The sequence below is a fragment of the Ornithodoros turicata genome, chromosome 4, assembly GCF_037126465.1.
Source record: "Ornithodoros turicata isolate Travis chromosome 4, ASM3712646v1, whole genome shotgun sequence".
Classification (NCBI taxonomy): domain Eukaryota; kingdom Metazoa; phylum Arthropoda; class Arachnida; order Ixodida; family Argasidae; genus Ornithodoros; species Ornithodoros turicata.
The window spans coordinates 20577531-20589068 of record NC_088204.1 but is presented as its reverse complement, the minus strand read 5'-3'; the positions used below and the strand labels follow the sequence as shown (position 1 = coordinate 20589068).

Below are 11538 nucleotides of genomic sequence, written 5' to 3'. Positions count from 1 at the left end.
CCCTAAAACTTCAGGCTCTAGTCATAGTGTGTGTATGCAGCACATTTGTCATATATAGGGCCTGACTTTTTAGGGTTAAACCCGTATCTGCCCGATATTTACCCCCGAACGAAATCTGTAAAATTCGGGTTTAACCCGAATCTACCCGAAAACATCCGGGTCGCGTGGCACACTCGTAAGCGTGCATTAAAATAAAGTTTGATAACGTTGCTAAACATTAGTTCCATGTTAAGAAAAAATTTTATTTAAAAAAAAAACTGAATACACCCGAATTCCTGACGACAGAACATGCCGTAATGGAAGTTAACCCGAATACACCCGAATTTTCAAATGAAAAATATCACCCGATATTTACCCCCCGAATTTGGCCAAAAATAAAACCCGAAAAAGTCAGGCCCTAGTCATATACCATATTTAATAATAATTTGTGCACTTTTCCTTGACAAAAAACTGAAAAGTTGGGGTTGCACAAATTATGCCGGAACATTGGTGACGATATACAAAATTCCAAAATTTTTGTATGGCGGCCTTATAGGCTCCCAGTATCCCCGATATTGGCGTTATCACTGCATTGTGCAAGCACTAAAGGAGTACTCTCCTACTGCGCATCCGGCGACGGTGGGGACCGCTCATCCTAATGGTGAAATACGGAAAGACGCTGCTGGAAGACTACACTGGTTGGGGTGGGAGTCTGTGGAAGTAGCCACTGAGAACCAAAAGCACGATATGTCCGCCAACTTTGTCACGTTGTGCTGTAAGTTCATGGGGTCCAGCGTTTCTTTCCGCATCTGTTTTGTAGTTGAGTCACAGTATCATCCATCGTGTCACTGGACCTTTATCCGAATGTGGGCGCAAATCAAACAAAAGCACCGCAGTGACTTCGGTAGCACCGACGACGTTGCGAAAACTGTTGTACGAGAAAACCAACTGCTGTAGTCGCTGAGACGTGCAGGCCAGATATCTGTGTGCGAAAGTGCAGGTGAGCAAATTACGCAATTTATTTTCTTGCCATTTTTTGTGCCCAACTAGGGGTGCGCAAATTATATGACTGTGCCCAATATCCGAGTAAATGGTGGTGGTGGTGGCGACATGGTGTCTATACAATTATGTTGTACCGATTGTTTGATACCTTTTTAACTTGTATTGCTCGTAGCAGACTTTTTATTTTCTCATTTTCGTGTAACTGTTGAAGCAGTTCCAGATGGCAGTGTGGGCACCATTCTGTTCATTAAGGCACGGGAAAGAGTTTTGTTAACCGCAGTTACAGTACCCATTAAAGGTTGAATGGCCCAGTTAGCTCGTCGTGACGACCACTCTTAGGTTACACCTAACAAGTTACTGAGGAAACAGCGCTCTTTTGTACTTCGGAAACCATTCACAATTTCTTTCACAATCTGCTGCCATCTGGTATTCGTGGCACATATAAGGGTCTGCAGCTCTGAAGAAGCAAATATTTATAAAAAAAAGCTATCAGCGACATCCAGGAACAGCTGCGTGACATGACAATACACATTTCATTTTCTAAAGACATGATGCAACTGAAAAGCGGCCGGAATCGTATTTTCGATTTAAGTTTGCTGTAAATAATTTCCCAGTGACGTCCTGCTGTGATGAGCAAGGACACCAGGAAAGCTTGACATGTGTAGCTGCCCCAGTTACTCAGGTGCTAGTGCTGGGGTGTAACTTCCACATTTTTCGCTTTGAACTGGCGTAGAGTTTGGACCGAGTTCATGCTTTTGTTAATTTGGAAACTAAGCTACTTATAACAGTTTAGTTACTATATATATGCAGAGTTACTGTAAGCACAGCTTACTCTACTGTAATGCCAGAAGTAGTAGAAAGTACGATTACATTCTGTGGGACCTAGTACGAGTACGGAAAGTACGAGTGGCACGCGTTGCAAGAGCGCTTTCAGTCTTGCGGGTCAAAAAAGCCTCTTCCCTCGGCTACCAGCCCGTCGACGTCACATCAGTCGCCCAATAATGTGGCACGCGCCTTCCTTTCTGTGGTAGCGTTTGGTAGCAGACGATTCGGAGCCAATGAAAGTGCTCGAATGATCGACTTCACTACGCGTTAGGAGCTGGGAGAGAGTGCTGCCATACGTGCACCCTTCCTGCACGCTTTTCCAGCCTTCTTCATTGGGCGCGTTTTTTTATTCAACTCAGGTAACTCGCGAGTTTGGTGTGACGTAGCATCACGTGACCCTGGAGCCGCCATCCTTCGCCGGGAATTTTCGAACAGTCGGGGTCATTCTGCGCTCAAGATGGCAGACGTTGAAGGTCGATTTGCGCCAAATTGTAATGTGTATTCAGAAAGAGGAATGGGGACAACAATATGTTCTGTTTTCTCTGCAGTTCGGGATGAAATCGTGTGCTTTTTAGCACTTAAGTGTTGTTACTTTGCTGCTGTTACTCTTGTTACCTGCTTAGGTGTTTGTTACTTGCTGTGCGGCAAGCAATCCTCAGTAAAACTTGCATGTATACCTGGTGGTCAAGCCTGCATTCCTCGAGAATTCCTCGAAAGTGTAGTTCGTTATCGGGACCACTGGGTTTTAAAAATTAGTGAAAGCGTTTGAAAGCTAAATATTGCATATGCGAGATGAAAGAGGGTCATATACAGAAACTAAAAATATAAAAGTAATAACATAGTGTGGTCTAGAACCTTTTGTATATGCGTTTGAATAACGGAACCTCAAGTACTCCTAGAGCAGGACAACCGCGGCCCTGTTGAGCCTAACGCATTTGGAAGTTGCCATCCTGTGAAATGTAGGAAGAGTCAAGTAGGGCTAGGTTAACGCACTTCGCTGAGGTTAGCCCAGGTTAGGTCAGGGCACGTTTCTTTATTTATTATTATGTTATTTGGGGGGAGGGGGGTGCAGAGATATTCTCGCCGGCACCAGACTGTGCCGTCGAAGTGTCTTTGCCTCCTAAGCCCACATGGCGGCTTACGTTGAAGAAATTGGTGATACAAGTTAATTTTTATGTGTTGCACACAACCATATGACCTTCATTCACTGTAACAATTCTGCAATGATTATATAAATGTTTCGGGCTAGAAAAAATCAGTGGCCGGTATCTAAACTGGTGGACATAAATGTTTTGTGGTCCTCCGAACGAAAATAAGCCGCCGAAAATGCAGTCAGGCCAGAGAAATTGCCAGCAGCGAATTCAGACTAACCTCGATAAAATATGCAAACACCCAACTTGAACTACTTGTATAGTAAGCTAACCAACATGCTGTGCCCACGCCCGCCCTGCTAAGCATAACGGTGCTAAAATGTCGCTTTCATTCGCTAAAACAATTTCGACGGATATTGAACACTCGCGAAGCAAAGAGGTTAATCAGCACTATCCGCTTTCTAAACACGGAATATGATCTTACGAAGCAATCGAGCATTATCTATGTTTCAGCATGTTCCACGAGACATGGCAGATTTCGCAGATTCGCGCAAAGCTTAAAGGCTGAAGCTAGTATATGTCCATATCACGCTGTAAAATAATTGTTATGCTTCTTCCGTACTTCTATAGTAACATGATGATTTGGTGATGATCACTAGTAGATGGTAGTGTGGTGACGGACTCCGTACAGCTGGTGGTGATGGTCCGGACAGCTGCACAAGATACAACACTCAAGACTACAGACGTCTGCATAAAATCTGTCTTTGAAACAGAACTTGCTTTATTCTTACAAGCAGGCACAGTTATTCACTGCATGACGTCTGTTCCTGATGGCACACTTTCTACACAGGCAGGTCTTCTTGGCCGTGAACTTCTAGAGGTACTTGTACAGGTCTGGATAGGAAAAACGGTGTGTCACATAACACCTCTTGAGCACTGTCATATGAAAGAATAATTACCTTCTAGGTCATGGCTTCCTCCTCCTGAAAGTAACCAATAACAGATTAGTGCTTAATTTCTCTGACATTGCGCGGCGTTCCTTTGTTACCCTCGTGAAATATGAGCATGTAGGCCATGATACACAAGCCCAGGAACACAAGCACGACAATTGCTCCACTGCCATAGTAGATAATGGAGTCTGGAATGATTGGTGTTTCGTACCTGAAGTGTCGGAAGGAATACTTTAGTCAAAGTCAAGCAGGATTACTGGATGTCTTAAGGCGCGAAGCTACGTACGCGAAGTACGCGACGTACAACAAAGAATGCGCAAAAAGAAGCTGCTGGCTATAGCTGATGTTTTCAAGAAAGCCCTGTAAGGTTAGCAGTGTTTCCTTTTTGAAAGACAGCAACGGCAGCCAAACTGTGATCACGCCTAGATTTCACCGCTGAAGCAACTTGTGGAACCGTTGCAAATACCTTATTAGACTTCTTCAGTTATCTTGTATACCGCGCTGGGGGCTCTTGTCCAAGTGGCATATTGAAGATTCCAGTGCCGAAGGTTACACGGACCTCAGGAGTGACACGATTATGCACAATGTATGCATGCAACATGCGTACATTATGTATATTTCGTAGTATGTGATTGTATACACCATGAGTATGACTGATGCGACTTTTAGCAGGCATTCGTCTATCTGCCACGTCTCTATAGGCGACAGGTGTGTACTTAACTGCGCAAAATTTCACGCATAGACCCGGGTTTTTTCTCCCCACAAGAGGGTTGTGGGAGTTTATGGTCAGGCGCATTTACTTGTCTTAAAGGGGCACTGAACTGCAAAAATTAAAGTGAGAAATCTTAGGAGTGTTTGCCTAAGACGGCTCTCGGAGTGGATTCAAATTGTGTTGCAGTCAGGGGTGGCCTAGAGGGTTCAACCCCCGCACCCAAATCGTACCTTTGGTAGTGCATTTGGGGGAGGGAAACAAGGGGGAGATCGTCCTCCCCCATGTAAAGTTTACGTAAAACCCCTCCGAAATATTTTTTTCTGGCTACCCCATCCTGTTTACACTGTTAGCTTTGTGCAGGGAACGTCGGCAACTGTATCCTGCATCGTCATCGTAATGGGCTTTTGCTCCAGTCTGAAGTTTTGCTCCACGCTCAGAAGAGAACTGTCTCTTCCCAAGCAGCACAATGTACTGAAAGTCGAGTGCAATAGGGGTGGACGGTATCTGTTTTATCAATGTTCTTTAGTTTCATGAGTCTGTCAAGGCCTTCCACCTACCCGTCCACCGCTATTGCACTCGGCTTTCAGTACATCGTGCTGCTTGGGTTGGGATAGTCGACGACCCGCACCCCCACGCCATTGATTACGTAACGCCGCCGCTCAAAGCATTCTGGTACTATCAGCTTTATCAACCGACGTGTTTTCCCCGCTTCTTGCCCACCACAGCAAAACATAACCGGTCTTCTCCTGACGTCACATGTTTGTAAGCAGAGGCCAGTCTATACTGCAATGAAGCCACGTGGTACGCCAGAGTGTTTCCCCATTGGATAAGGGCGATCCGTGACGTCACGTGGCAAGTCACGTGGAGAGAGTGACCTATGAACCTGCGTCGCCACTGATGTTTCTCGACAAGCTTTTCGACTAGCTCAGTGCTGTTCAGTTCTGATCTACGAGAAGTATCATTTGCTCGTCGGGACTGGGATACAGTTATCGCAAACGATCCCGTACGGTAACGCTGTATATGGTACCGTGCGCGAAGCATTCATTTTTTTTTTTCGATTGCGTGTTAGCGCCGCGAAGCAACTGTGGCTATAAACGGCGTACGGATGTGGACAGATGGAAATGGAGTGGGGTACAGAGGGAGTTAGTGTGCGTCCTGGGCCGACTTCAGGGGGAACCGTGCATGCATTAACTTGGAGTGTTTATTCTAAAACGAGTGCGATATTTCACGGCGAAAGAAATGATGTTGGCTTACCTCGGGTGTACTACTCCTTTCACCACAGCTGTATAGAGAAGGACAAAGAAGAGCTGATGAGAATCGTTTGCAAGGATTTTGCGCGCTGTACGTTACGCTATCACCAGCGATGCACATTATGTACGCGCGGGTCCCGCCCACCTCCCTCATTCTCTTACGGCTTTTTGAAGGAGTTGGGTGGGGTGTTTAGGGCGCAGTCGGGATCAAATACCTTTTGCGCGCGCAACAGGTCAAGTACGATAATTGTTTTTGGTCAAGAACGCCTGTTATTTCTCGTACCAACGCGCCGTATTAAAATAATAATAATAATAAATCTAGAGGCTCACTGCTCCTTTAAGAGAAATACAATACAATACAAGGTACCGCAACCAAAGTGTGGTCCCAGACTGCAGTCCTCCGGCCCTGTATAGACCTGACATCGTCAAGGCTTTGTTGACGTCTCTCTCAAACCATTTATATCGCGGGGCCACCATTTCGCAGTGATAAAGTACAGTGGTAAGACCTACCTATTTCCGGGACGGTATCGCTGAGCGTCCTTGGCCTCATCTCCCCAGAGGCTTTGGGGCTTTCGAAAGAGCCCCTGTTCATAATCGGAGGGCGCCGAGAAGCCGGGCGACTCCTCCTGGATTGCTCGCAAACTTACGGTCCAACTTGTTGTTTTTGCGGAACTGTGTTATGTTCCACCGAGCTTAGCATGCAGCGCGAGCGGCTTGCCGCTTTGTCTTTCACAAATATCTTCTTCCTCCTCGCGCTTTCTCGCCTTGATCCGCCAGGGGAGATTGGCCCGGACTAGACGTTTCTATGTGCTTGCTAATTACCGTACCACCGATATGGAGATGTTGAATATGTATATCAGTGAAGTGGACAGTGATAAAGTACATAAAATGAAAATACATACTGTGCAGCATGTGCCAGGGAACCAAGGAAATATCAGAATAAAGGCGCCGAGATTACGTGAGATTCTATGGGCACTAAAGTGGAAAAAAATTCTCGCGGAATGAAATATTCCGCTGCCTTGGCGCCCACACAAGAGGAACGGGGTTCATATCGGCTGCGTTGTTCGTAATTTACAACTTTTCTCTCTTTTTCTTTTTTGCAACATAGTGCCCCTACAATCTGATAGCGATGAGAGTGAAGGACACATGTGATGCAAGTTGTCACTGTCCATCTCCACTTTCCCGTATGAACTCTCCCCAAATTTATTTATTTATTTATTTGAAAGATACTGCCGGCCATCTCTTGATGGCCATGGCAGATGAGGTGAGTACACTGCATACAACACATACAACATACGGCTATACACAGTGCAAAATGTCAAGTGTTAAACATCTGAAGTCAAGAAAGAAAGTTATCCTACAAGACCTTGTAAAAACCGGGTTGGTGATGAAATTTGTGTAAGACAAGAGGGCAACTTGTTCCATTCTCGTACAGTACGAGGAAAAAAAGAAAATTTACACACATCTTTATTCCAACGAAACTCACGGATTAATTTACTATGTTTCAGTCTTGTGGATGATAGCAAATGATAGCAACGGTGCTGAGGAAAAGGGAGCTCCCATGTTTACACGAAGGCACAGCCGAACATCTCTCAAGAACGATCCTGCGCACGACAGTGGGGCAAATAGTGTTCCACGGTCTCACATCCTGTCCACAAGTGGAGCTCGTTGGGTGTATATGGTGAAGATAAAAGTCGCCTCCCGTATTGGAGGCAGGACTAACTTGAGGAGGTGGCCAGTGCTGATATTACTGATAAGGAATGAGTCAGTAAGAAGAGTGCCCTCTCAAAACTAATTACGACGGAGTCGGGAGAGCCAGGATCACAGCAGGAAATTCACTTGTCCGCCATATGGTGGTGCGTAATCCGGAAGTTCTACAAACGGCAACGACAACTTTATGTTGAGATGATGAATGGGGAGTTTCACCGCCAGGGTCGATGCTCTACCCCATTGCTGGTGGTGATGTGGGGAACGAAATAGTGAGCCCATTCCCAAAAAAGGATCGATGTCCTAGGCTGTCCAAAAAGGTCGAAAGAGCTTTGGGGGCAGAGCGTTAATTGATGGGCTGGACTTGGCCAGGGACCTACAAGAAACTGATGGTCTACATGAAGAATGAGGTCGCGTCTATTGCGAACTACCAGCGATCTTGAAAAACGGCGGAGATCTCCTGTCAACATCACCTGGAGAGTACTTCACCAACGCCCCCTAGATAAACAAAGCCTAGTCGGCCACGACTGTGGCTTCAGTGGCCGTAGCTATGAAGACCAGCCACCATCAACCGTATGGGCAGCCACCGGTAACCAGGGCAATCCTGACGTTTCAAGTTGTATGCGGCGATTGGTTAAAGCAGACGACATCTATCCACGTGGCGAAGAAGTGAGAAGGGTCAGGGTGAGACATATGTATGCACAGTTCACTTTGAAGTCGTCCCAGGACGCACATTCCCTAGGGCGTTAGTCGTGACGTTGCCCACCTCTGTGAGGTTGACAACCGCGAGCCCGTTCACCGCCACCACCACCAGGGTCATTCGTTGGCCTTTTAAAGGCGTTCGTTTATTATTATTATATACAGGTATTTTTATTTAAAAAAGCAATGAGAGCAGCATATATGATAATGTAGATGTCCTTTTTGCACTTGAGTTGCCAGGCTTTATCCTCGCGAATGGAGTACGTAAGTACAAGGTGACTGTATTACCTAAAATTCATTAATTAACTCTTTAATTAGGCAATTTCGGGCAAAGCGAGATAGAAGAATGGGAGACAATACTCGTTGAAAAATGCTGAAAAGAGCGCGTGTCGAAACCGAAGCGAAAAACCGAAACCGAATCCAAAACCTCGCGCTATAGAAGCGTACCACCTGCGCTCACGAAGGGTGGTGGGCCTCACAGAGTTGGGCAAGTTCGCGACTGACGCCCTGGGGAAATGTGCGTCCTGGGCCGACTTCTAAGGGAATATGTCTCACATATATATACCGACATATGTCTGAAAGCGTCTGAGGTAAACCCAGGAAGAACACCAGACAGCACAGCCGGCACCGGGATTCGAACCCGGGTACCTTCCAGTCTCGACGTGATATGGCCAGCACGCTTTTTGTATTATAAATTATAATGCTAGGAGGCGACGTGTGACGAAGCGCGCCGCCATTACATTCGGGCAAATGTTCAGTAAAGCACACCAAAGAGAACTGGTGACTTCAGCAAGAACGAATGGCAATGAGGACGGATGTGGCGTAAAAGCATTACCTCACAGCTACAAGCCTTGAGATTACATTTTTATTTTTGTATATTCGATTTTGAGATCTGGCATTTCGAACTCTGAGATATTCAAGCTAGCACCAAGCTAAATAATAATAATAATAATAATAATAATAATAATAATAATAATAATAATAATAATAATAATAATAATAATAATAATAATAATAATAATAATAATAATAATAATAATAATAATAAAAAGCTCATTAGTTCAGTGCACCATAGACCTATATAGCCCTCCCGATCATACTGTGTGGTGCAAATGTTATCTTTTTGTCTTGAAGTAAGGATCTCTGTCCAGGTATAGAACACTTATGTAACAAAACAGACCACGACGCGATGATCTGGAAGATGTAGACCATATCTTTCTCCGTTGCCCGCACTACCAACCTTCTAGAACCACCCTTTCAGTCTCTCTCAGTCAGCTGGGCTCTCGCCCTGTCGCAGTGTGCAAATTGCCTACTCCATGACCGAATACAGCCCGCCAACACTCTGCTCTACAAGCACTTCTGAACTTTTTTGAACACCGTATATGTATGACCTCGGTCCTCATTGTCAGACATTATTCGGTTTCACCACATTACCGCCAGCACTGGGGTAGAGCATCGTCCATGGCGATGAAACTCCCAATTCGTTATCATTAAAATAAAGTTGTTGTTGTTGTTAGACTATTTGTTTATCTGCGTACATATAAATATCAAGAGCACACGTAAATTCTGTACCTGAACAAAGTCCGAATATTGGAATGGGACGCTACAGTCGAGACGCTCGTATATGTCTCCGGAAGTAACACCATTGGTAACACCTTGAAGATGATGATGATGATTCGAGTTTTTATGGCGCACGGACAACTAGCAACACCTTGAAGGAACCAGTTTTTGATAATTGATTTACGTACTGCTTGCGACCAGGGGCGGATGAATCCATGATTTTTCTAAGAGGGATGTCCGGCATTGGTCGACATAGTAGTTAAACGATCCGTGTCAATTAAACAATATGTCAAGACAGAAATCGAGGGGGGTATCAGGACATCCTGACCCCCCCCCCCTTTAGATCCGCCCTCGCTTGTGACATGCCTGTCTGAAATCAGCACCCTATGGTTTAGCCCATCTGAAATTTATTTTCAGTAAAAAACACGTGCAGCATATGGCTATGCTTTAAATACAATACTCGAAGAACATTTCGGAGAGCAACCAAGGGAATATGGGCTTCAGAACCACTGACAGGCGATTCCAGACAACCATGTCGCAAGCAGTACATGTCCTAAACCGACAGCAGCGCAACAATATTTAAAATTCCAGTAACATTCAGAATCCCAATTTGCAGTAAAATTCCAAAGGAAGACTTCTTTCAAAATTCCAGTTGAAAAATCTTCAGAAAGCAGTCATGGTGTTTTCTGAAGTGTTTGTCTGAAGTCATGCTTTTTCTTTTTCGGACTGTTTCTTCTGCTTTGTTTAGTGTCCGCCCCCTCCCCAGATCTCAGCTATAAATCCACGTTCAATCATCAATATCACAACAACGTTTTTATTAAGCGGAGGTTAAATAACGACAGAGTTACTAGAAGATGAAAGAACTGATGCCCCAAGAACACACGCGGTCCTCAGGATGTCCTCAAAGTGTAGTCACGTCCTCGTCCGTGATGTGATGAACGGAGGAGGTCCCCAGGCTGTCATGATAGGAGCTTCCAGTGGTTGTCCTTTGCATACATCCTGCGATCGTCAACCGGAGGACAAGCACAGGAGAAGTAAATTATTTGAATACTGCGTTGTGCATTTGAAAACCTGCCAGGAGTAATCAAGTTCCCGATTTATTTCTCATATCCAATACAATCAAAGGAGGAGTGCTCATGCATAAATTTAAAGAATATGAACGAGAATATAAAATAAAAACAGATATAAGGGTGCAAGTACTGATCGTCGGATTTTAAAGGAATCCGTCCATGTGCCGCGTTTGACGTGCAGTAAAATACAGGTTGCTAGACCTTTCACTGCGGTCTTATTGCATCAGTGTCCGCAAAGGGTCGCTGGCAGGAGGTTGCACGGACCATTCTATTTCCGAAGAGACAAAAATACTAGCTTTTCACTGCCCAAGCTTCACTTTGCTACGCGAGGCTGATACATACGGCCTCTTGATACCCATTCTACAGAACCCCCCCCCCCCCCCCCCCCCCAGATAAACTGAAACGCTACACGTGTAGCGGCCTGAAGAGTAGTCCGCGGAGGGATGGAAATATTGGCTAAATACCGTTTCAGAGAATTGCGTTTTAGAGAACAGGTCACGTTTTAGCGAGTTAAGTTTTAGGGAAAAAGAGTCTCGTTTTAGCGAATACCGTTTTAGAGACTCCGGGGCACGTTTTAGGGAATGCCGTTTTAGAGAAAACAGATTTCGGTTTTGGTATGCTAGCTCCGAAGAACATAAAAGATGAAAAGAGGAGGGAAGCACAGCAGAGATGAATATAGTTTTGGCTACTTGT

General features: G+C 45.1%; 1 protein-coding gene across 1 annotated transcript; it reads right to left on the bottom strand.

Annotated features, from left to right (window-relative positions):
• Positions 1-3643: 3643 nt before the first annotated feature.
• Positions 3644-6566, bottom strand: LOC135392782 (uncharacterized). The gene is made up of 5 exons (XM_064623502.1): positions 6320-6566; positions 5814-5841; positions 3946-4058; positions 3857-3880; positions 3644-3791 (listed from the first exon to the last, which is right to left on the bottom strand). The coding sequence occupies exons 1-5, from the start codon at positions 6399-6401 to the stop codon at positions 3772-3774; spliced, it is 267 nt and encodes an 88-aa protein (XP_064479572.1). The 5' UTR covers positions 6402-6566; the 3' UTR covers positions 3644-3771.
• Positions 6567-11538: the final 4972 nt, after the last annotated feature.

Bases quoted from the DNA above. Each gene is read 5' to 3' on its own strand.
- LOC135392782 (XM_064623502.1), bottom strand. From the start codon at position 6,401: ATGAACAGGGGCTCTTTCGAAAGCCCCAAAGCCTCTGGGGAGATGAGG. The intron at 5,842-6,319 runs GTAGGTCTTACC...TTCTCTATACAG, and splicing joins CGATACCGTCCCGGAAATAG to CTGTGGTGAAAGGAGTAGTA. The intron at 4,059-5,813 runs GTAAGCCAACAT...CCGACACTTCAG, and splicing joins AAAGGAGTAGTACACCCGAG to GTACGAAACACCAATCATTC.